A 24,507-nucleotide genomic window follows, 5' to 3' on the forward strand; every position below is an offset into this window, starting at 1 on the left:
GAACACCTACAGAAACTAAATATCACTTTCGTCATTTAAAAAACAAAATTGTGGAAAGTAATTTTTTTCATTCTAAGGTTTAGTTAGGCGCTAACGTTGATGATGGTGGAAAGCGGGGAGGTGTGAAGGGGGGGAGGGGGGGGGTTACTACCTAATATGTAATTGCACTTACGGGCAGTAGTCTCACAAATGTTAAGAACCAGTGTACTAGACGAATTCGTTTGGCCAGCTGTCATGACAGTGACAAAGAAGATAATACAAGATCAGTAGAATCAAGACAAGGTTGATCTTTCAATCGCCTTTCATATTCCGGAGGTGCACCTGAATATTAAAGGACGTGCACGCAAGAGTGTAATAATGCACAGTTACTTTCACGCCACTCTGTGGAAACTTTGAAACCTACTGAACTATGGTCGAGCGGCTCTAGGCGCTTCAGCCTGGAACCGCGCGACTGCTGCGGTCGCAGGTTCGAATCCTGCCTCGGGCATGGATGTGTGTGATGTCCTTAGGTTAGTTAGGTTTAAGTAGTTCTAAGTTCTAGGGGACTTATGACCTCAGCTGTTGAGTCCCATAGTGCTCAGAGCCATTTGAGCCGTACTGAACTAGTAAACGTTAGGTGTTAAAATGGATGTGTGTGATGTCCTTAGGTTAGTTAGGTTTAAGTAGTTCTAAGTTCTAGGGGACTTATGACCTCAGCTGTTGAGTCCCATAGTGCTCAGAGCCATTTGAGCCGTACTGAACTAGTAAACGTTAGGTGTTAAAATAGGGCTAATCGAAAGTTGAGATAAAAGCGGATACGGCCTCAACTTTAAAAGCCTAGAGAATATTTTACGAAGATATTTGGAAATTTTTTCGGCTATGACTGGAAGAAGGAGAGTAAGTCTCCCAGCATTTTAGAAAGTTACTTTAAGATCTTTGAACTCATTCACTGGTCTCTTTAGGGGTATGAGACATGGGAGATCCTACTTATTGACTGCTCGGTTGAACTAAGACTGGAAAGGGAATCATTTTTTCAGACTTTGCGGTCTCGATGCGTTTCTCAATAAGTCCACGCGTTCAAAGTAACAAACAAGACGTTTCTTATAACACTCACTGGAAATGCGAACGCTGTTCCATTATCTGATGGTGCTATAGTTACTGAGGAAGGAATTCAGTCACGTATTTCTTCTTCCATTGAAGTTTTAATAAAGTTAGAGGACTGTGCTCCACATAAAAAAACGCTGTTCCTATCTTAGTAAAACATGTCTTTACTGACTGCCGTAAGTTCCATTTAATACTTCAGTACGGCGTGATATGTTCATTAGCATTAACTTTATTGTTATTACTTGTTTCCCGAGGACCTTACTTTATTTGCTGCAGCTACTGTGGCTGATCTGGAATAGATTCAGTGTTTTTCGAAAAACTAAGAAAATAACATCCCGTGTTTTACGGGCCTGTTATTGCATTGAAGGACACCAAAACAATGTCTGCTCTTATTTATTCCAGCAACAATTCACTAGAAAAGCGCCAATTACAACTTAAACCACAGCACTACTCGCACTGGTAACCATTATTACATGCAGACTGCAGCTAGCTGTCTGCTCCCGTCTCTCCAGTGACGACACAGCAAGCAGCCCTGTATGACCGAAATTCACGCAGGAATACAGCAACCTCCTGATCTGTGTTGGTTCAGTGAATATATCATTTCATAGTGTTCTGAGAGTATTTTATTAAGTGTCCCGCTCTCCCTAAGCACCGAGGAAGAAGGGACTTATTTTCCGTGCTTTGAAGGCACTAAAGATGCGGAGATCAGTCGCAGAATATAGCTGCACTATGGTGATCATTGTTTCACTTTATGAAAAATTTGCTAGTGGATAAACTGCTTTAAAACTACTGTTGTGTGTTTTTACGACGAAAAGTGTTAAAGTCGTTCATCCGTTTCAGAAACAGACAGGGAAATAAAGACAATTAATGGAATAATTTGTGGTTACCGACATGTCAGAACTGTTCATCATGAGTTGAACATTAGTACCGGCCATTTCCCAAAGGTTGCACTCCTTGGGTACCATCTCAAATGACAGATAAACCCAAACCCGAACGTTATTCGCAGCAAAGACGTCAGTGATCTGTACACGTGTTTGTGACATTTCCATAACGACATGAAAATTTTTGTTCATGAGTAGGGTTCTGCATATCAGTTTACAGGATCTCTTAAGGAAAAACTGTTTACCGAACTCAATATCATCGACAATTGGGACCAACGAAAGAAAGGATCAAATGCTGCATTCTTCTGACGCCATTTCTGGAAACCACGGAAAACCTAGGTTAGGGCAGAATTTCAGCCCGACTTTGACGAGGAGTTATTGCACCACTGAGGCCTTCATTGAGCCACAAGGAGTAATTGGTGATAAAAGAACACTTCAATATTTTGCTGCCAACACTACAGTTATATCTTATTTTTACGCACTACAGTCAATGGACTCTGTACTTGATTAGGTTATTAGTTAAGATAGGGAAAAAAGAAATAAATTCAAACAATAGATTTTTCAAGAGCGACTGACGGACACATTAATCAAGACGTGGTTACATAACGCCACCGTAAACGGAAAAAATGTTCTTGTCAAGTGCTGTTCACGTTATCTGTGGAGGCGTTCGTAGATAAGGCTGCCCGAAATTCCCCTCCACCTAATCGGTTTTTAAACGGTAATTTTTCCGTGCGCTGTACATTTGTACAGTATGCTGCTCCCTATCTTCATTGTTCTTTCTCGGTGGATAACGAGTACTGTTTGCGGGTAGCAATCAAACAATGGAAATAGCTGATGATGCAAAGAAAGAAATGTGCCACATCTATAATGATTCCGAGCTCAATTCACAATCATTATTCCTTTAGATTAGTTTGCGTGATAAATTTACTTCCTTCTAGGCAGGTTTTGGCCAGATTCTCTTTTTCCTCTTCTGATATACAATATGGTTTCTATAAAACAGAAATTTCATTTTTCAATCCCACCCATTTTCTTGTGTGTTATAAATTACATTTATATGAACAAGAGAATTAGGAAAGAAAGGGAAGGTACTGGTGGGAAATGGTGACTTCCAGCCGCTCAGGGCATTGCGGTAACGCAAAGGTGAATGATGAAAATTTGTGCCGGACCGGAACAAATTTTTAACTTTCGCCACTGCATTGCCAGAGTGCCCAGTGCGGTTGGAAGTTACGATTTCCCACCCAATCCATTCCCTTTCTATCCCCATCCTCTACTTCATATAAATCTATACATCAACTGCGTCATAACCACTGTTTTCTGGTCTGTCGAACATGTCCGACAGAACAGATTCCACTCAGATATACACTTTTTTTAATACGACGCCATCGGGATGAGGAAGACAACTTTTTTGAGTCATCAGTCTTCTGATTGGTTTTATGCGGCCCGCCACGAATTTTTCTCCTGTGCCAACCTTTTCATCTCAGAGTAGCACTTGATACCTACATCCTGAATTATATGCTGTATATATTCCAATCTCTGTCTTCCTCTACAGTTTTTGCCCTCTACAGCTTTCTCTAGTACCATGGAAATCATTCCCTGATGAAACTTCCTGGCAGATTAAAACTGTGTGCCGGACCGAGACTCGAACTCGGGACCTTTTCCTTCCGCGGGCAAGTGCTCTATCATCTGAGCTACCCAAGCACGACTCACGCTCCGTCCTCACAGCTTTACTTCTGCCAGTACCCTGTCTCCTACCTTCCAAACTTCGCAGAAGCTTCTGTAAAGTTTGGAAGGTAGGAGACGAGGTACTGGCAGAAGTAAAGCTGTGAGGACGGGGCGTGGGTCGTGCTTGGGCAGCTCTGATGGTAGAGCACTTGCCCGCGAAAGGCAAACGTCCCGAGTTCGAGTCTCGGTCCGGAACACAGTTTTAATCTTGCAGGAAGTTTCGTATCAGCGCACACTCCGCTGCAGAGTGAAAATATCTTTCTGTCATTCCCTGATGTCTAAACAGATGTTCTGTCATCCTGTCCCTTCTCCTTGTCAGTGTTTTCCAGATATTCCTTTCCTCTCCGATTCTGCGCAGAACCTCCTCATTCCTTACCTTATCAGTCCAACTAATTTTCAATATTCTTCTGTAGCACCTCTCAAATGCTTCGATTCTCTTCTGTTCCGGTTTTCCCTCAGTCCATGTTTCACCTATCACAGCAAAAAGGGTCGCCTATAACATGAGCGGGTACTGGTTTTGTACACTGATGGCAGTGCAGAGTCGCTAATCCTCATAAGGCCTCGCACAATGCGTGTGATATGATTTTTAAGTCAGCCAACTATCGTCTGGCTTTACGCTGTCCTCCATCTTTTCCCTGCCGTATATTAACAGTTCCATCTCTAGACGACTGCTGTACCCAACATCCTCAAACCCGTTCTGCGTAATACTAGAGTAGTTCGATAAGCCTAGTCAAAAAGAAAAAAAAATTTTGTTTCGTGCGTAAATCACCTTACTTCTCGACGTAGTCTCCCATGAAGGATATACACTTGGCCCAACGATACTCTAGCTTCTTCATCCCATCAGAAAAATGGGTTCTGTCAGACTATGCAAAATACTCGCTGACTGCAACTATCACTTTCTCATTTGATGAAAACTTCCTCCCAGCAAGCCAAAATTTCGAGTTATGGAACAAGAAGAAGTCACTTTGGGCTACGTCTGCTGAATAGGGTGTTTGAGGAACCAATTCAGATTCCAGTTCACGTACTTCCGTCATTGTTATCGCTATGTTTGAGATAGTGCATTATCCTAGTGAAAGAGCACTTTTTACATACCATCCATTGCCTCTTTTCAGACAATGAAAATTTGAAACGGTTCAACAATTAAGCATAATGGGGTCCAGTTATGGTCCTACTTTTTTTCAAGTAACCTATGAGGATTATTCCTTGGGATTCCCAAAAACCAGTGGCAACCACATTACCATCGCGCTTTCACCAGCCTTTGTCCATTGTTTTGACTGCCGTCTTGTCTCTGGGGTGCAGTGGTAGATCCATGTTTCATCAACAGTCATAAATCGCTACTAAAAGTTTTGCGGATTGCGATTAAACACCGCCAGACATGTGGGTGTAAGCAATTGCAGCACCCACCCTGCACGCAGCTTCTTCATAGCGAATTCTCCGAGCAGGATATTATGCACGTGCTCGGTCAACATGCCTATAGCCTCAGCAGTCTCACAAATTTTTATTCTGCCATCTTTCATGACAACATCATAGATTTTGTCAGTGGTTTCCTTTGCGGTGACTTCAGTTGGACGACCGGAGCGCGCTTTGCCTCCGGTGCTTGTCCGACTATGTTTAAATTCGTTATAAGAAGGTTAATGACCTTCAATGATAGTGCAGAGTCCGCGTCAACTTCATCCAGTTCTGTTTCGATCTGTGCGGCAGTCCTGCCCTTCATATGAAAATGTTTAGTCACAGCACAAGACTCGGTTTTCTCCATTTTCAATCTCAGTCGACACACTGACAAATTAATGCGGCTGTCAACCATGAATGGCATACTGCAGTGTTGAAATTCTGTATACGATTCTTGGAGTAATGAAGCATACCAAGCATAAAGGAGCAACAAAACTCATCCATTCTTTCATAGAAATTTACCAAACTTATCAAACCATCCTTGTCAAGCATTCTGTGATCTATTCTCCAGTCTGATGCTCGTTCCAGCGCTCCTGCGGCGCCGAGGCACAGTCCTGGGCGCCGTAGTAATCTCTCAAGTTTTCTCAGAGCGATTGGTTAATGTTGTGCTCCCGGGTTTTTTGCCGATGTATTTCCATTTTATGCACAATATTTAGGCGATCGACCCAGCTATCTTCTTCAGATACTTCGAGTTTGTTGTTATGCGTACTCCACAGTCTGGCTGGATCCCAGGCAGCGAGTAGACACAGCACCAAAACTCGTAGCACGTGCAAGAGATGGTTGGGTCGATCGTCGAAATATCTACATAATGTTCGCTTGTTTGTAATTCAAACATATCAACAGTTTTATTCCGACATTGATGAAATTTTGTAAACTTTACTTTCAAGGCAAAGTAAGATCGCTGTCTACGTAAGATTTCGAAATATGACTTGAAACTCGTATATAAGTAACATTAAAGGGGAAGGTTGTTACCAAAAATGTCTAAAGGTTCTTGACCAATTTATTTCAAATTTCTACACGATTCCATAATCAACATTTGGGTGGACACAGGCTATATTTTTTCAGATATAAAAGAGAAATGTTATTGCCAAACATCCCGAAAAGTACTTCAGCGATTTACTTCAAAGTTATTAGCCGATTTATATCAAACATGGCCATTTATATGTGGCTTGGTCAGGAGTCGGCACTCCGAATAGTTTGTTTGCAAACTCAACTACTACTTTAAATGACTTGTTTCCTCATCTGATTCCGTTAGCATTATCTGATTTAATTCAGCTAAATTCCATCATCCCTGTTTTGTTTTTGTTGATGTTTATCTTACATCCTCCGGTCAGAAACAGTCCATTCCGTCCAGCTGCTCTTCCAAGTCCTTTTCTGTTTCTGACAGAATTGCAGTGTCATCGGCAAACCTCAAAGTTTTTATCTCTTCTCCGTGAACTTCAATCCCCACCCCAAGTTTTTCTTTGGTTTCCTTCGATGCTTGTTCAATGTACAGATTGAATAACATCGGGGCTAGGCTACAATCCTGCTTCACTCCATTTTCGACCACTACCTCCGTTTCTTGCCCCTCGACTCTTACAACTGCAGCATGGTTTCTGTACAAATTGTAAATAGCCCTTCGCTCCATGTATTTTACCCCTATTACCTTCAGAACATTAAAGAGAGTATTCCAGCCAACATTGTCAAAAGTTTTCTTTAAATCTACAAATGCTGAAAATGTGGGTTGGCCTTTACTTAACCTATCTTCTAACATAAGTCTTAGGGTCAGTATTGCCTCGCGTGTTCCTACATTTCTGCAGAATCGAAATTGATAATCCCCAAGGTCGGCTTCAACGTTTTTATTCTTCTGTAGAGAATTCGTGTTGGCATTTCGCCATCCTGACTTATTAAACTGTTATTTTCGAACCTTTCAGCAATTTCTTTCTTTTGAACAGAAACTGCTATATTCTTCTTGAAGTTTGAGAGTATTTCGCCTGTCTCATACATCCTGCACACCAGATGATGGAAGAGTTTTGTCATGGCTGGCTCTCCCAAGGCTGTCAGTAGTTCTGACGGAATATCGTCTCCTTGCGGGGCCTTGCTTCCAGAGCTTTGTCAGATTCCTCTCGCAATATTGTATCTCCCATCTCATCCTACCCACGTCCGCTTCCAGGTCTATAATGTTGCTTTCAAATTCATTTCCCATGAAAAGGCACTCTATATACTCCTTCCACCTTTCAGTTATAATAAGACTAAATGTATGTATAGTCAGCACATCGAAAGATAACCATGCAAATTGATATTGAATTCATGAAGCGCGTTGTCAGTTACTTTTAGGTGCAACACATGAAGACATTACGACTGGACGGACAGCAAAAAGGAAAAAAACCTAGCTTATATTTCAGAAACCAAATAGTTTTCAAAAATAAGCTTCCAATTTGTCTCAAACAGGAAGTTTAAAATCAGTGTGACTAACCGGTTTCAAGTAACAGTGTAACATGTTTTTGCAACGTGAAAACCATCCACAAGCCAAGGCCGGTTAGCATAATTGTAACAAAAACTGAAGGAAGACGAAGTTGATCATGGATGTTCGATGGACCAAGGAACTTGTCTATTGGATATCATTACATTAAGTTCGCAAAGTATAAATAGAAGCTAGGAGAGAAATCCTACGAAAATACATGGACGTTGACCCTAAATGTCAACGTGAAGAACTTCTTTAGATAACAAAGAAGAAAAAACCTGGCGTAAAAACATAGGGGGCGAAAAAACGGTAGTACAGTCAGAAGATTAGCATGGTACTCTTTCATTCTGGTGGTAAATCAACATCAGAATAAAATGCTCTTGCTATCATAAGAAAGAAACGTACTTTTGTTGTGTGCTGTTGCCAGAAGTTCGTCGAAGTCAGCCATGGTTCCAAAAGTAGGATCGATGTCCCTGAAATCTGAAATGTCGTAGCCATTGTCAGCCATCGGCGACCTGAAGATAGGAGACATCCATATCGCTGACACTCCAAGATCTCTCAGGTAGTCCAGTTTCTCGATTATACCTGCAAACAATACAGACACCTATTGTAAATTTCTCCGTTTTTGATGAGTTAACGTAGTTTCATACGGAGATATTTATTTTTTTTAGTTCACATACTGGAAGCTAAAATATCAGAACATAGTGAAGATACATGTTGCCATCATTCTATATGTTCTTCGATATCTGGAAAGGAATGTGTCAGCTCTCGCTTCCCCTGAAATATCTCTGAGCTCCTGAATAATAAGGCTTAACCGCTGTATTTTCCATCGTGTGGCGTGGTTAGCCAAAATTAGTGTTTTCGTCGGGTATACGTGCCTTCCAGCAATTTTTTAAGTGTTAAAGCCACGTTGTGTGTGTGTGTGTGTGTGTGTGTGTGTGTGTGTGTGTGTGTGTGTGTTTGTGTACATATCTGCGTGTGTGTGGGGCTGGGGCTGGGCTTATTTTTTTAACAGTCATTGACGTCCTTAAATACATACACACACACACACACATATATATATATATATATATATACACACATCAAAAAAAGTTTTGCATCACCTCGGTTCCGTGACTTCCAAAACCTGTACAAAAAATTGCATCATTTTCGCCCTTTTTATTGCTCATGAAAACCACACATTGCATGTCGTACCACCATACAGCGAGACCTTCAGAGGTGGTAGTCCAGATTGCCGTACACACCATTACCTCTAGTACCCAGTAGCACGTCCTCTTGCATTGATGCATGCCTGCATTCGTCGTGGCATATAATCCACAAGTTCATCAAAGCAATGATGGTCCAGATTGTCCCACTCCTCAACGGCCATTCAGCGCATATCCCTCACAGTGTTGGTGGGTCACGTCGTCCATAAACAGCCCTTTTCAATCTATCCCAGTCATGTTCGATAGGGTTCATGAGTTCATGTGTGGAGCACATGCTGGCCACTCCAATCGAGCGATTTCGTTATCCTGAAGGAAGTCATTGTGGTGTCACCGCCAGACACCACACTTGCTAGGTGGTAGCCTTTAAATCGGCCGCGGTCCATTAGTATACGTCGGACCCGCGTGTCGTCACTGTCATTGATCGCAGACCGAGCGCCACCACACGGCAGGTCTAGAGAGACGTACTGGCACTCGCCCCAGTTGTACAGCCGACGTTCATAGCAATGGTTCACTGACAAATACGCTCTCATTTGCCAAGACGATAGTTAGCATAGCCTTCAGCTACATTTGCTACCACCTAGCAAGGCGCCGTATTCAATTGATAATTAATATTATGAAGCATGTACCGTAACGAGAGATGTTCTACAATTGTGGATTAAAGTTAACTATTATATCAACTAATTACTTTATTTGCAATTCTCAAGATATTGTCCTGTTCCAGACCTCACGCCAGTCAGCGTGTAATTAAACGTGTGCATTTCGGCCTCCTCTAGAAAAACAGTGTTAGCTCTTCTGCCAACACAACAGTCATTATGCTGCCGATGTGATTGCACTGTCGGTCGGAGGATGGCATTCACGTATGGTACAGCCGTTACGGCGCCTTCCATGGCCACCAACGACGTACGTCGGCCGCACATAATGCCACCCCAAAACAGCAGGGCACCTCCACCATGGTGCACTCGCTGGACAGTGTGTCTAAGGCGTTCAGCCTGACCGGGTTGCCTCCAAACACGTGTCTGATGATTGTCTGGTTGAAGGCCTTTTTGACACTCATCGGTGAAGAGAACGTGATGCCAATCCTGAGCTGTCCATTCGGCATGTTGTTGGGCCCATCTGTACCGCGCTGCATGGTGTCGTGTTTGGAAAGATGGACCTCGCCATGGACGTCAGGAGTGGCATTTTGTAAATCTGTGGTAAGGTCTTATGGGACCAAACTACTGAGGTCATCGGTCCCTATCATTAGTGAAGTTCCGCATCATGTAACCTATGGCGCACAGTTTGAGACGTAACACGACGTCCTGTGGCTGCACGAAAAGCATTATTCAACATGGTGGCGTTGTTGTCCTCCGAGTCATAATCCGTAGGTAGCGAACATCCACTGTAATAGTAGCCCTTGGGCGGCCGAAGCGAGGCCTGTCATTGACAGTCCCGGTCTCTCTGTACTCTCTGTTATCTCCTCCATGTCCGAACAACATCGCTTTGGTTCACTCCGAGGCGCCTGGACTCTACCCTTGTTGAAAGCCCTTCTTGGCTCAAAGTAACAATGCGGACGCGATCGAATAGCGGTATTGACCATATAGGCGTGGTTGCACTACAGACAATACGAAACGTGTACCTCCTTCCTGGTGGAACGACTGGAACTGATCGGCTGTCGGACCCCCTCCGTCTAATAGGCGCTGCTCATGCGTGGTTGTTTACGTCTTTGGGCGGGTTTAGTGAAATCTCTGAACAGTCAAAGGGACTGTGTCTGTGATACAATATCCACAGTCAACGTCTATCTTCAGGAGTTCTGGGAACCGAGGTGACGCATTCCCGCTGTAGCAGGTCAGTTGAAGCAGTGCAGTGAGCGGCGACAACTGTGGTCAGATAGCTGCTCTGTACATTTTCTGGAAGTGCGGAAGACAAGTTCGAGCGTGATAACAATATGTTTTGGAATCACGAACAGTGTCCATAGGTCAGTATTGAAGTGGCACTTAGCTAGAGCGCACAACAGTGTTTCCTTCAAACATTGCATCCCGTCATAATTTAGGTTAAGTAATGTGTAAGCTTGGGGACTGATGACCTTAGCAGTTAAGTCCCATACGATTTCACACACATTTGAACATTTTTGAACTGCATCCCGTCGTCCTTGATGGCAGTGCACGTAGCCACATGGTGAACCCAGTACAAGAGTTCCTGCTTTCGTGGGAGATACTGGAACATACACCGTATTCACCAGATAGGAATACGTGCAATTACGACCTGCTCTCTGAAATGAAGGAACCACTTCGTGGCACGTGCTACAGTACAAGAGACGACATCATCTGTGCCATAGGGCGGTGCTTCCAAGACATCGACCGTGACAGGTGCGCTGATAGTGTTCGACGCCTTCCATCTCTGTGGAGGAAGATGACCGACATGTGTGACGATTATAGTGAGGGCATGTAATAGAGTACACGTGTGTCAGTGACGTCTAGCATGAAATATAACCGAGCTGCAATTACTTTTAAAAGTAGACAGTAGCGTTCAACAGCCAAGCTTGTTCATGAGACCATGGTCGATTGGCAACATCGCAGTTAATAGGTACGTTAAACTAGCGACAAAACAACTGAAAAAAAAACACGAACTCACGATAGATAGTTGAGTCTAATAACTGGTTCGTACAAACTAAGCTACGTTATCCCCGTAAATGTATACTGCTGAAAATGAGTAGTGAACAATAAAATCAGTGTCAGACATGCACTAGACTAGGAAACCGTTTTTAAGGCGACAGTAGATCCAAGCGTATTAGATGTCCAATTGCGATAAATTACGGACGCCTGGAAATAAAAAATTGAGGTTTCAATGACAAAGAAAACGTGAAAACGTACTATTTTTACGCGAGAGTACTGAAAACTAATGCCTCCGACTTTTTTGTGCGAAAACTCTTAAAGCTTCTTAAGCTTTAAGATCTCCCAACTAGAGACCAGGTTGTTGACACCATCACTGTAGAATGTTCAACTTTCTTGACAGAGCCATCACGTCACCTCTGCTAGTACCGCTTCATCACTGCTAAAGTGAAGTCCTCGAAAGTGTTCTTTAAGTTCTGGAAACAGATGAAAATCGTATGTGCCCATGTCGGAACTGTATGGAGGATGATCGATGACGGTAAACCCAAGGCGGCGGATTGTTTCAGAAGTCTCAGTGGTCGTGTGTGGTGGAGAGGGTGCTCCGTGTTGAAACGAAATATTCGAACTCGCAACTCGATTACAGCGTGCTGTTTCTCACGCAGCGACATAGTTACGTTACACACTGCGATATTCACACTACACTTCAGAGCCCTCTGCAGGCGGAGGGCTGCAAATACGTAAACATGAAGAATGTAGATGTAGAATGTTAATGACGTTTGTTTCATTTAAATGATTTAAGATCTTTAATACAAAAAACTCGGAGGGATTACTTTTCAATACGCCCTCGTGGGTACTAAACAAGCAAAATAGGGAAAGTGCTGTTTCCAGGCCAATGAAGTTAATTTGTTTTTGGATGAAACGAAAACCGCTTGTTGATGTAAATAGTGACCGATGATGATCCAATGACGAAATTTATTTGCGTATTGTAGGACACAAATTTGTAACTGAGCGGTCACCTCTGTGACTATTCTATAGTGGTCCCAGCTTCATTTCCCAATACTACGAAGGACCTTTCTTGATGGGAGAACTGCAACGAGATGCACTCAGCCACATGAAGGTAATTAAAGTAATATTTTGAATGGGGGTAATGGCTCCAAGGTCTGGAAAGCTGACAACGATCAGGAAAGCGGTGTGCTGATCCCATGCCTCTCCATACTGCTCAACGACGACTCCATATAGTAGAGGATAATAAGGTAGCCAGTCGGCATCGCTTGGTTCTCTGAGTCTGATCGCGGAGTTTTTTTTTTTCTTTTTCATTGTCATACACAGAAGACAAGTTTCACCATTATTAGTTGCTGGAAACATGAAAAGAATCTTTCAACCGATAATGGTCACGTCTGTAGGGCATTGAGCCTAATAACAAGGTCTGAACCAAGTCTAAAGTTAATTCGTTGAGAAAATACGCTGGTACTTACCACGAAGGTCGCCGACGCCATCGCCATCAGAATCCTTGAAAGACTTGGGGTATATCTGGTAGATTATTGCGGTTTTCCACCACTCGAGACACAGCACTGGACTGGTAACAGCCAGCAGAACTGCGACCAGAGAGAGATGCGACATCCTCATAGCGTGTCTTTCAGTTAGGACAGGCGCGGTTGCTTCCCTTCCTCGGTATCTCGCAACGAAGCGACGAATGGCGGCTTGTTGACGCGGGCCAGTGATACAAAACCCTTAGCGGAGCGAAAATCTTGATTATCTGTGGAGATCGTGTTTATCAGGAAACATTAATTGTTTTCTAGAAAGCCCTAGGTGCCAATAACAAGTCACTTTCTCAGCTGTGTCAGTATCTACATTATGTTTTGAAACAGTCCTTTCCTTGCTATCTCTCAGGAAAAGAAGTTACATACACTTACAAACAACTAGCTCTTACGCGCTACTGCGCTCGCGTATCAGTAGTTCTGCTACGACGAGTAATGAGCGATGGTGAGAAAATAAGCTATTGTACGGCAAGAACGACAGCCGCAAAACAATCACGAGTAAGCATATACCGCGATGAGCACTGACACCCCTCCCCCCCCCCTCCCCCCCTCTCCACGCTCTGCTCGATGCGGCAGCACACGCAGCTTAGGATGGGAAAAACCGACCGGTCAAAAGTGATTCCGGTATTTTAGTTATGAATTACCGATATTTTCAGTATACTAATACTTACTTACTTATCCGCGTCTTTGGTCTTAGTGACCGGTATACTAATAAATGAGTAAAAAACCGAAATATCAGTTAGCCATAGCACCAGTGTAAAATTTTCGACTTTAAATAAATCCTTTTTTAAAAAATAGGAGTAATTTTTATTCGTCGTCAGGCCACGAGGGGCCTACCGGGACCATCCGACCGCCGTGTCATCCTTAGAGGAGGATGCGGATAGGAGGGGCGTGTGGTCAGCACACCGCTCTCCCGGTCGTTATGTTGGTATTCTTGACCGAAACCGCTACTATTCGGTTGAGTAGCTCCTCAATTGGCATCATGAGGCTGAATGCACCCCGAAAAATGGCAACAGCGCATGGCGGCCTGGATAGTCATCCGTCCAAGTGCCGACCACGCCCGACAGTGCTTAACTTCGGTGATCTCACGGGAACCGGTGGAACAACTGCGGCAACGCCGTTGCCAAAATTGACATAGGTTCAAACTATTGCGTTATTATAAGAAATACGGAAAGTGAGCAGTGCCATTTTAATAACAATGCTGAAAGAAACGAGCAACAAACACATGTCAGAGAAACTGGTATAGCAGTTCTGAGCCAGGACTGTCCCTGCTGTAGTGGCTTAAGGCACGCCTTTATCTGCAGTGTGTAACATAGCCCCCCCTCCCCCCCTCCCACTTGGTCTATACCAGTAGTAGTGAACCTGGTCCTTGCACTCCATTTTTATGGCGGGCCGTAAGCGGTAGCGTTTTTAAAAACGTTTTCATCAGGATTTCAAAAAGTTTTGAGCCAAGTATTTGATAAGTAATTATAATTATATGGTATAACTTACTGTAATTCTGCTTTATAAATTTTATGAAGTTACTTCTCAACTTTACGAATCCCCATTACTGTTGAACCACTGGGTGGTTAGAAAATTTTACTGCTAGTAGAGATACAAAAGTGGACGATAGGTATGAAAGGTTAACTACTCTGATCTTTACGCCAGTTTCTCGCTGTCGTCATCGGACATCCGTTGTATTGCAGAATGGCAACTACCCCTAGGATGGAAATATTTTTTTCGAAGTGACGTAGCAATGCAATGCAGTGCTTCATTTGCTTTAAAAGATTTAAGAGTTGTCTGCCTTTTCTGTGAATTATTAAAAGGGAAAGGAAAATATGGTAGCAGTAATAAAGTAAAAAGTTCGTAACAATTCATTCATAGTATACAATAAAAATAGAAAGTAGCTGATCTGCTTCCTGTGTCTACATGACATGCTTGTAGTTGTTGAACACGAACAAATCAACACGAATAATAGAGTTCTTCAACCTCAGTTCTCACCCCCTAGCACTGATTACTCGTAAAGCAGAAACAGTAGTATGGTCCCGAATTACAGCATGATTTTTGAGCAGAGTTTCGAAAAATTACAATCAATAGGAGAATACTGGTGAAGTTTTGTAGTATTCAGTCACTTATCACTTTTAGAGAAAAGCAGCATACAATCGATGGACTAACTTTTCTTTTATTTGTCTGTTTAATTTAATGTTTTGATTCTATGTACCCTCAGTCTGAGAGAGTCAAAATTTTTCAAACTTTGCACGGTTTCTACGTCTATTACACGAAGTAACAGGAATAAAATCCGAAAATCGGTTATTTCGGAAACCGCTTATTTCGAGCGGTTTTAACAGTCAGGATAAACTGGCGTGGAAGAAATCAATATAACCGAAAACCAGTTGTTTCAGTGATAACCGTTATCCCTAACATACCGACTCTGCGTGTGTGCGCAGGGGCGTGGGCGGCAGCAGTTATCTATGCATTGTGCTACAGTAGTATTCAATGTGTTCGGTTTGCAATAAATATAATAACTTTTTAGCAACTGGTGTAAAAAACTGTTCCATTCCCTACTTCACTATCTAGGGGCTCGATGTTTTTTCGTCTGCTTTCTAAAGCAACTTGTATTCTTCCTCAGGATTAAAGCTATCTCCACCCCAAATTTAATCGAAATTTTCAGTGGTTTAGTTGTGAAAATGTAAAAGACAGAGTTACTTTTGCATTTCATAATATAAGTAGGATAGTATGAATTAAACACGTTGAGGATTATATAATCATTGAATTCTTTGCGTTGAATGGTAAAATTTTACTTAAGGCAGTGCGGTGTCGTGTGCTGATGTTGGCAACGACTGTCGAATCTGGGAATTCACTATAAGCAGTCGCAACCCAGATGCAGACAGCCAATCAGACTTTAGCCGATAATAGCTAATTTATCTCCAAATAAACATGATTATTTTGCCGTGATCGATCGGGACTTCCAATTCCTCGAAGAGGACAAACACTGGTCGGTCGTTTAAGTTCAGATCTTGCCTAATGCGCAAATTGTAATATGTATGTCTTTCACGCAAGCAGTAGGAACTTCTAAAACTGTTCCACCAACGGGAAAACCTCTCTTAAACTGCTTGGTTACGGTGTTTGTTAATATCATGTGAGTAGCAGGCCTACCAGGCGCCACACGCATTAACACCGTGTCCGTAGCGGAATGTACGCACAAAGTTTTAGTGTCAGACACGTTAATTATGCTACGAAAAATGTTTTCTTTAAAGTAGAATGGTCAAACAGACTGCCCATGTGGAGATCGTCTCGGGAAACCTGAGCACACATACAAAATCATAATTAATAAAACGCTAGAAATTCATTGCCAAGATATCAATACTCTTTGAAAACCCAACCATACTGAACAAGGAGAATAGTTTTTTGTGTTGACCGTGAAGTAAATGATTAATGCTGTTCCTGATCTATGTCTGACAGGTTCCTCTATGTACCAATGTCCGCTCAGTGAATTAATTATCCTCATAAATCGAACATTGTAATGCATTAGCATATTTCGCGAAAACAAAAACAGTAGATGTCACTGGATACCGTGTACTATCACCCGATTGGCTAACACCAACATGACGTATGTTGTATGTTAACTGGGAGCCTAGAAACGACTGAGAGGCTCCATCCCCGCCGCAGCCGCAGTGGTTCACAACCCCACGACGACTGCCGCAGTCCACTTCACGCCTCCGCCGCCCACACCGAACCCAGGGTTATTGTGCGGTTCGGCCCCCGGTGGACGCCCCCAGGGAACGTCTCACACCAGACGAGTGTAACCCCTATGTTTGCGTGGTAGAGTAATGGTGGTGTACGCGTTCGTGGAGAACTTGTTTGCCCAACAATCGCAGACATAGTGTAGCTGAGGCGGAATAAGGGGAACCAGCCCGCAGATGGAAAACCGCCTAAAAACCATCCACAGACTGGGCGGCTCACCGGACCTCAACACAAGCCCGCCAGGCAGATTCGTGCCGGCGACCATCCGCTCCTTCCCACTCCGGAAGACCGTGCGTTAGACCGCACGGCCAACCGGGCGGGCAACGTGACGTAAGTCCCAGCATTCAACGGTCGTTGCTAACATCAGTACACTACGCCGCCGCTAACATAAGTAAAATTTAACCAGTTGAATGGTATTATGTAGAACATATCAACAAATGAAACCATTGGAAATGGAAATGTTGAGTGGCTAGGGCCTCCGGTCGGGTAGACCGTTCGTCTGGTACAAGTCTATCGAGTTGACGCCACTTCGGCGACTTTCGTGTCGATGGGGATGAAAGCATGATGTTAAGGACAACACAACACCCAATCCCTGAGCGGAGAAAATCTCCAACCCAGCCGGAAATCGAACCCGGGCCGTTAGGAATAACATTCTGTCGCGCTGACCACTCAGCAACCAGGGGCGGACTAATAAAACCACTGTCACAAATCTGATAAAGTTCGAAAGTCAAACAGTAAAGAGCTTTTTCGAAGGGTAAATACTTTCCTAATTCTCGTAAGTTCCTTCAAATCAGTAAATCTACATCCTTTCTAAAGTAGCCTATGTTCTCCCTCAGGATTGAAGCTAATACCAAACTTCATAGGAATCGTATCAGTAGTTTGGTCGTGAAAACGTATCTGATACACTCACTTTCGCATGTATGATACTACCATGAAAGTAGGGATACCACTGGACGCCGTATAGTGTCGACTCTCACACTTGTACTTCTACCGCTTCCGCAATCACAGGCAATGTTAAACATAATTATGTTTTGTAATTAAACACTTCAGGCTACTCAATAGCATGTCCTCCCGCTTATTACGTCTATAGGGCATCGAGGGGCCGTTGCGAACATTTTCTGACACACTATGCTGACAGCAACACATCCAGGCTCACGACATTTTTTTAAATTTTTCATTCATTCCCCTGAGTAGGGAGAGATTAAGGATCTTTAGTGCCTTATTCCACCTTACGTAACGCTGCTGAGATTCCATTTATTCGGATGTTCGGTAGGATCCTTTTTTTATTGCTATGTCTTACGTTCAACTTCATTATTAATTTACCTCTACTTGGGAGACTCTGCCAATCGCCCATGTATTGAAGATAGACTGCATCATCACTAATGGTAGCACATCAGTATTAATAACGGAGTTTGAAGTACTAAAGTTATTTTTTAATTAGCATCTTCTGGAATATATTTTTGAGATTAAAAATAAATATGATTTTTATGCTTGTTAAACATGCAGAGGGATAGGGGACACCGTCCCATTTTCCTGTTGAGCCCAAATTGCACACAACAAATGTTTTTGTGCAATAGAACCAAAATATGAGGTAGCACAAAGAAAAATCAGACTGGAAAAACAAGGGCCACCTCATCAGGATGAATAATCTAAAACTTGCACTGCAAATATTGCAGAAATTGAAAGTTTTATTGATGTGGGGTTTTCACGTAATGAGTTATTAATCAGAGGCTCGTACTGTTAGCCAATCAACAGACTGTGATATTTTTTGTGGAAGCATACACTTGTTTAAATATAGCAATGCCTATTGACATTAACAAATTAAATGTAGGGTAAATCAGAATGTCAGTGGTGTTCGTTGCAGGATTCTAGTGCGAGTCGTTTACAAGATGTCAGTATTTTGAAAGTTTGCACACCGACGTTGTACAACAGCTGTGATAGCACACACTAAAAAACAACATAAGTGCATACACTAGTTATGTGGATTCTGACCAGTAACAAGACAACTGACCATCAAAGGTTCTGTTCAAAATAACCACCGGCAGTTGCAATACACGCTTCTGTTCTGGTGTGTAACGATTGCTGCACACATGATAGCATTTCAGCGGAAGTGTCTGAGCAACCTGCAGTAATACGTTGTTGCATACCACCGGGTGCAGCCAGTATGTCCTTGCAGATAGCGGCTTTCAGCTTTCTCCATAGAAAAATGTCTACAGACGTCAAATCCGGGGAACAGGCTGGCAAAGGTACAGGTTCTCTGTGTCCAGTCCAACGATTTAGAAACAATTTGTGAAGACATGCTGTAGCATTTCGTGCACTATGGGCTCGACATCCATCATGTTGGTACCACAGGTTCCTCCTAGTCTGAAGAAACATCTTCTAGCCTCCGTGGAAGGTGGTCTGTTAGGGGGCTGCAATACTTGTGTCAATTCTATAAAAACTGAGCCTATGAGTTAATGGTTCAGTATCCCACACCACACACATACACTCCATGAACGCTGACGTTCCACCAGACAAAGCCAACGGGGATTGTCAGTAGAGTGTATGTTTCGGCGGTCTACCTAAGCTGCAAAATACTAACGCGAATTCTTTACAGACGAATGGAAAAACTAGTAGAAGCCGACCTCGGGGAAGATCAGTTTGGATTCCGTAGAAATGTTGGAACACGTGAGGCAATACTGACCCTACGACTTATCTTACAAGGGAACCTCCCCATCGCACCCCCCTCAGATTTAGTTATAAGTTGGCACAGTGGATAGGCCTTGAAAAACCGAACACAGATCAATTGAGAAAACAGGAAGAAGTTGTGTGTAACTGTGAAAAAATAAGCAAAATATACAAACTGAGTAGTTCAAGGAAAGATAAGCAACATTAAGGAGAACGGGAAAACGGGAGCGACGTGGTCTCGTGGTAACGTGAGCAGCTGCGGAACGAAAGGTCCTTGGTTCAAATCTTCCATCGAGCGAAAAGTTTAATTTTTTATTTTCAGTTTATGTGACAAACTCTTATGTTTTCATCACTTTTTTGGGAGTGATTATCACATCCACAGGAAAACCTAAATCGGGCAAGGTAGAAGAATCTTTGTACCCATTCGCCAAGTGTACAAGTTAGGTGGGTCGACAACATATTCCTGTCATGTGACGCACATGCCGTGACCAGTGTCGTATAGAATATATCAGATGTGTTTTGCTGTGGAGGAATCGGTTGGCCTATGATCTTGCAATCAAATGTTTTCTGTTCCCATTGGAGAGGCACGTCCTTTCGTCTACTAATCGCACGGTTTTGCGATGCGGTCGCAAAACACAGACACTAAACTTATTACAGTGAACAGAGATGTCAATGAACGAACGGACAGATAATAACTATGCAAAAATAAAGAAAGTAAAATTTTCAGTCGAGGGAAGACTTGAACCTGCTAACGCTACCACGGGGCCACAGCACGCCTAAGTTCGCATTCTCCATTATGTTGCTTATGTCGCCCATGGACTACTCAGTTTGTATATTTTGCTTATTTTTTCACAGTTCCACACAACTTCTTCCTGTTTTCTCAATTGATCTGTGTTCAGTTTATCAAGACCTATCCACTGTGCCAACTTATAACTGAATCTGAGGGGGGTGCGATGGGGAGGTTCCCTTGTTAGAAGAAAGATTAAGGAAAGGCAAACCTAAGTTTCTAGCATTTGTAGACTTAGAGAAAGCTTTTGAGAAAGTTGACTGGAATACTTTCTTTCAAATTCTGAAGGTGACAGGAGTAAAACACAGGGAGCGAAAGGCTGTATACAATTTGTACAGAAAGCACATGGCAGTTATAAGAGTCGAGGGGCATGAAAGGGAAGCAGTGGTTGGGAAGGGAGTGAGACAGGGTTATAGCCTCTCCCCGATGCTATTCAATCTGTATATTGAGCAAGCAGTAAAGGAAACGAAAGAAAATTTCGGCGTAGGTATTAAAATCCATGGAGAAGAAATAAAAACTTTGAGGTTCGCCGATGACATTGAAATTGTGTCAGAGACAGCAAAGGACTTGGAAGAGCAGTTGAACGGAATGGACAGTGTCTTGAAAGGAGGGTATAAGATGAACATCAACAAAAGAAAAACGAGGATAATGGAATGTAGTCGAATTAAGTCGGGTGATGCTGCGGGAATTAGATTAGGAAATGAGACACTTAAAGTAGTAAAGGAGTTTTGCTATTTGGGGAGCAAAATAACTGATGATGGTGGAAGTAGAGAGGATATAAAATGTAGACTGGCAATGGCAAGGAAAGCGTTTCTGAAGAAAAAAAAATTGTTAACATCGAGTATTGATTTAAGTGTCAGGAAATCGTTTCTGAAAGTATTTGTATGGAGTGTAGCCATGTATGGAAGTGAAACACGGACGATTAATAGTTTAGACAAGAAGAGAAAAGAAGCTTTCTAAATGTGGTGCTACAGAAGAATGCTGAAGATTAGATGGGTAGATCACATAACTAATGAGGAGGTATTGAATAGAATTGGAGAGAAGAGGTGTTTGTGGCACAACTTGACTAGAAGAAGTGATCGGTTGGTACTACATGATCTGAGGCATCTAGGGATCACCAATTTAGTACTGGAGGGCAGCATGGAGGGTAAAAATCGTAGAGGGAGACCAAGAGATGAATACATTAAGCAGATTCAGAAGGATGTAGGCTGCAGTAGGTACTGGGAGATGAAGAGGCTTGCACAGGATAGAGTAGCATGGAGAGCTGCATCAAACCATCTCAGGACTGAAGACCACAACAACAACAACAACAACCTAGGCATCACTGGTAAATGTGTATCCGTCACTAAACGAGATACGTGATACATCTGGGGTATCCTGTTTTAATGTCCATGTACAGAAGTTAACACAGTTCTCGTAATCGTTTTCATGCAGCTCTTGACAAGGATGCAGCCTATGCCAATGGAGAATGTGTAGGACACTTTCCTCACATGCCAATTTCTCGTGCGATTGCGCGGGAGCTAACGTGCGGATCAACTGCAACAGCAGCAAAAATATTAACTTCCTTTTCGTTGCGTCGTCTAAGTGTCACACTACCACTTTCACGTAACTGGTAGAAGACATTGATAAATAACTGCCGAGATGGTACTGGCGGGAGTAAAGCTGCGAGGAGGGGGCTTGAGTCGTGCTTGGGTAGCTTAGATGTCAGAGCACTTGCCCGAGAAAGGCAAGTTCGAGTCTCGGCCCGCCACACAGTTTTAATCTGCGAGCATGTTTCATATCAGGGCACACTCCGCTGCAGAGGAAAATCTCATTCTCGAGACGGATGACGTCTGTTGGTTTATCTTGCCGCACACAGCGGTCAAGAAAGAACTACATTCTTCCTACACTCTCCATACATCATGGGAATCTCGACTTTTTCTGTATTGGTAAATACCATCGTTCACTCGTGACCTACTGCTTGAAATATCACACACTAAGTGATTAGCAAGTCGCAAAGCACCCAAGGAACACGCAAACTCGAAGTAAGCAAACAATCAACATCGTACCTAGAAACTACGCAGACTGAATGGCACATACAAGTATCGGAGTGGAAACTTTTCAAAATACAATATCTCGTAAAAGACTCACTCTAGAATCCTACAACAAACATCACTGACATTTTGGATAAATTCCAGTGCCCGATTCCATTCGCCTGCTTTGAGCAATGACGTCATCCCAGAAGCAAGAATGCTATGTAGAGGCAACCTTTAATAGCAGCGGACAATATTTGTAAACAAAAGAATGCATTATGTAGACACTATATCGTGGTAGTTTTAGATGGGGAGTGTTTTGAATCATGGTTGTGTACGATACCGGTAGAGGTCGAGCCTGAACCACCACTGCCAACCCCAACAAACAATTACACAGTAGCCACTGCTAAATGTTTGGTGTACTCCAGTTTGGTTTCTCTTGTGGATTGCTTGTCTTTCTTATTCTGAAGTGAGTTAGAGACTAATCTTGATGACGACCGGGTGGCCGAGCGGTTCTAGGCGCAACAGTCTGGAACCGCGTGACCGCTACGGTCGCAGGTTCGAATCCTGCCTCGGGCATGGGTGTGTGTGATAGGTTAGTTAGGTTTAAGTAGTTCTAAGTTCTAGGAGACTGATGACCTCAGAAGTTAAGTCCCATAGTGCTCAGAGCCATTTGAACCATTTTTGAACTAATCTTGGTGCATAAAGGGATTCAAATGCGACCCTCGCCACAGCAAAAGGGACCAGCGACTCTTACGACCATTATGTCAGTTCTGCTTTCGTGGAAGCACAGAACGCGGACGTAGGATGGCAGCCCTTCGAGATGGAGGCAGGGCTTGTCCCCTTTCATCGCTCATCTGCCCCTGGACAGTCTAAATTTCTCGTTTGTTTACGTCATGACCGACTGCTACGATATACTGTCAGCATAATAGCATACGATGAAATAACAATCACAACTCACGCGATTATTTACTGAGCCACGAATTATATCGAAATGAATTGAACATAAGGGAAATAAATACTAACAGAACACAAGAGAAATGCATGAGTGTGTGGAATAAATTACTGTCGTAATTTATCAGAGTAAAAAAACACAGAGAACTTTTAAACTCAATTACAGCATAGCGCATGGTGAAGTCGTAATATTATAAAGTAGTATTAATTTATAATAATAATTACTGAATCTGACAGGACACCACAACAAATTGGAGGTTTTTGGGTTTTTGGAGGAGAGAAACTGAAATTTAATACAACGGAAAGATGAAATAAATAACAACGTATTTGAAACAATAGCATGAAATGGAGAAAAACGTATACAGAACTCCTAAAAACATTACACAAATAACAAAAATTCACAAAAATAATAACTATTGGAATCGGTAACTAGAAATGACTTATATACTTTAGTTCTAGTTACTGATTCCAATATTTCTTACTTTTTGTGAAATTTCTTTTCTCGTGTACTGACTTTGCATTTAGGATATCTGTGTCGGTTTCTCCATATTTCATGCTACTGCCCTTTTTACGTTTCCTATTTGTTAATTTTCATTTAATTTTCCTGTTTTTCCTGTTGTTTTGTAACATTTTAATCTCTCCCCTCCCAAAACTACCACTTTCCAGTAGTCCCGTTAGATTCAATAATTATAACTAAAAATTAAAGCGTTTCACAACATTACGAATTCGCCATGTGCTAAATTTAAATGGGTTTAAATTTTCTCTGTGCTTTCTTCGCTTGGTTGCATTACAATAACTTATTTCGAATACCTGTACTTCTCATTTTTTGTTGTGATTTGTTTTCGTTACCTTCAGTTCTTTACGGTATAATTTGTGGCTAAGTAATTAATCATGTGAACTGTGATTGTAATTTTATCGTATGCTATATTCTTTGTTTACAAATAGGATCGGATGATTTCAAAGAGTGCTTCTGTGTAGCATCTCTGGTCTTTGCCTTAGGTATGACGTCATTGCTCAAAACCAGCGCGTTGATCGGACGCTAGAATTGACACGACATTTTAATTTACCGTACTTCCAGTTTGTTAATGACAATAGGTATTGTTCCATTTAAAAAAGTGTACGGTATTAGATTGTCGTATAATCTTACTAGGTGAATTTGCTGCAGTCGACGATGACGTGTGTATGGCACCGATTAAGAGAGAGGACATTTTACAGATCACTAAAGAAATGGCGTTGATTAGACGACGACGACAAATTTGACAATGAAATTAACAATGCACTTCCTGTCTACGCTATTACAGAAACGCAGTACATCATGAAAAATATGTGCAGCTATTCGGATGAACATACGAATAACGAAATGGATCAAATGTGGCACGTTATCGAATTATTTGTTAAACATATAACACTGAAGAACATTATGCAAAAAATAACACACCTTTCCAAAAAAAAATA

At 42.4% G+C, this 24,507-nt stretch overlaps 1 protein-coding gene across 1 annotated transcript in view; it reads right to left on the reverse strand.

Annotated features, from left to right (window-relative positions):
* LOC124799212 overlaps positions 1-12,991 on the reverse strand; it is a 333,002-nt gene extending 320,011 nt beyond the window's left edge. Inside the window, exons 1-2 of the mRNA XM_047262783.1 lie at positions 12,847-12,991; positions 7,984-8,163 (exon numbers count right to left, since the gene is read on the reverse strand). Of these exons, the coding sequence (XP_047118739.1) occupies positions 7,984-8,163; positions 12,847-12,991 (325 nt within the window). The remainder of the gene's footprint in view (positions 1-7,983; positions 8,164-12,846) is intronic.
* Between the last annotated feature and the right edge of the window lie 11,516 nt (positions 12,992-24,507).

The sequence above is a fragment of the Schistocerca piceifrons genome, chromosome 1 (assembly GCF_021461385.2).
Source record: "Schistocerca piceifrons isolate TAMUIC-IGC-003096 chromosome 1, iqSchPice1.1, whole genome shotgun sequence".
In the NCBI taxonomy this organism is placed as follows: domain Eukaryota; kingdom Metazoa; phylum Arthropoda; class Insecta; order Orthoptera; family Acrididae; genus Schistocerca; species Schistocerca piceifrons.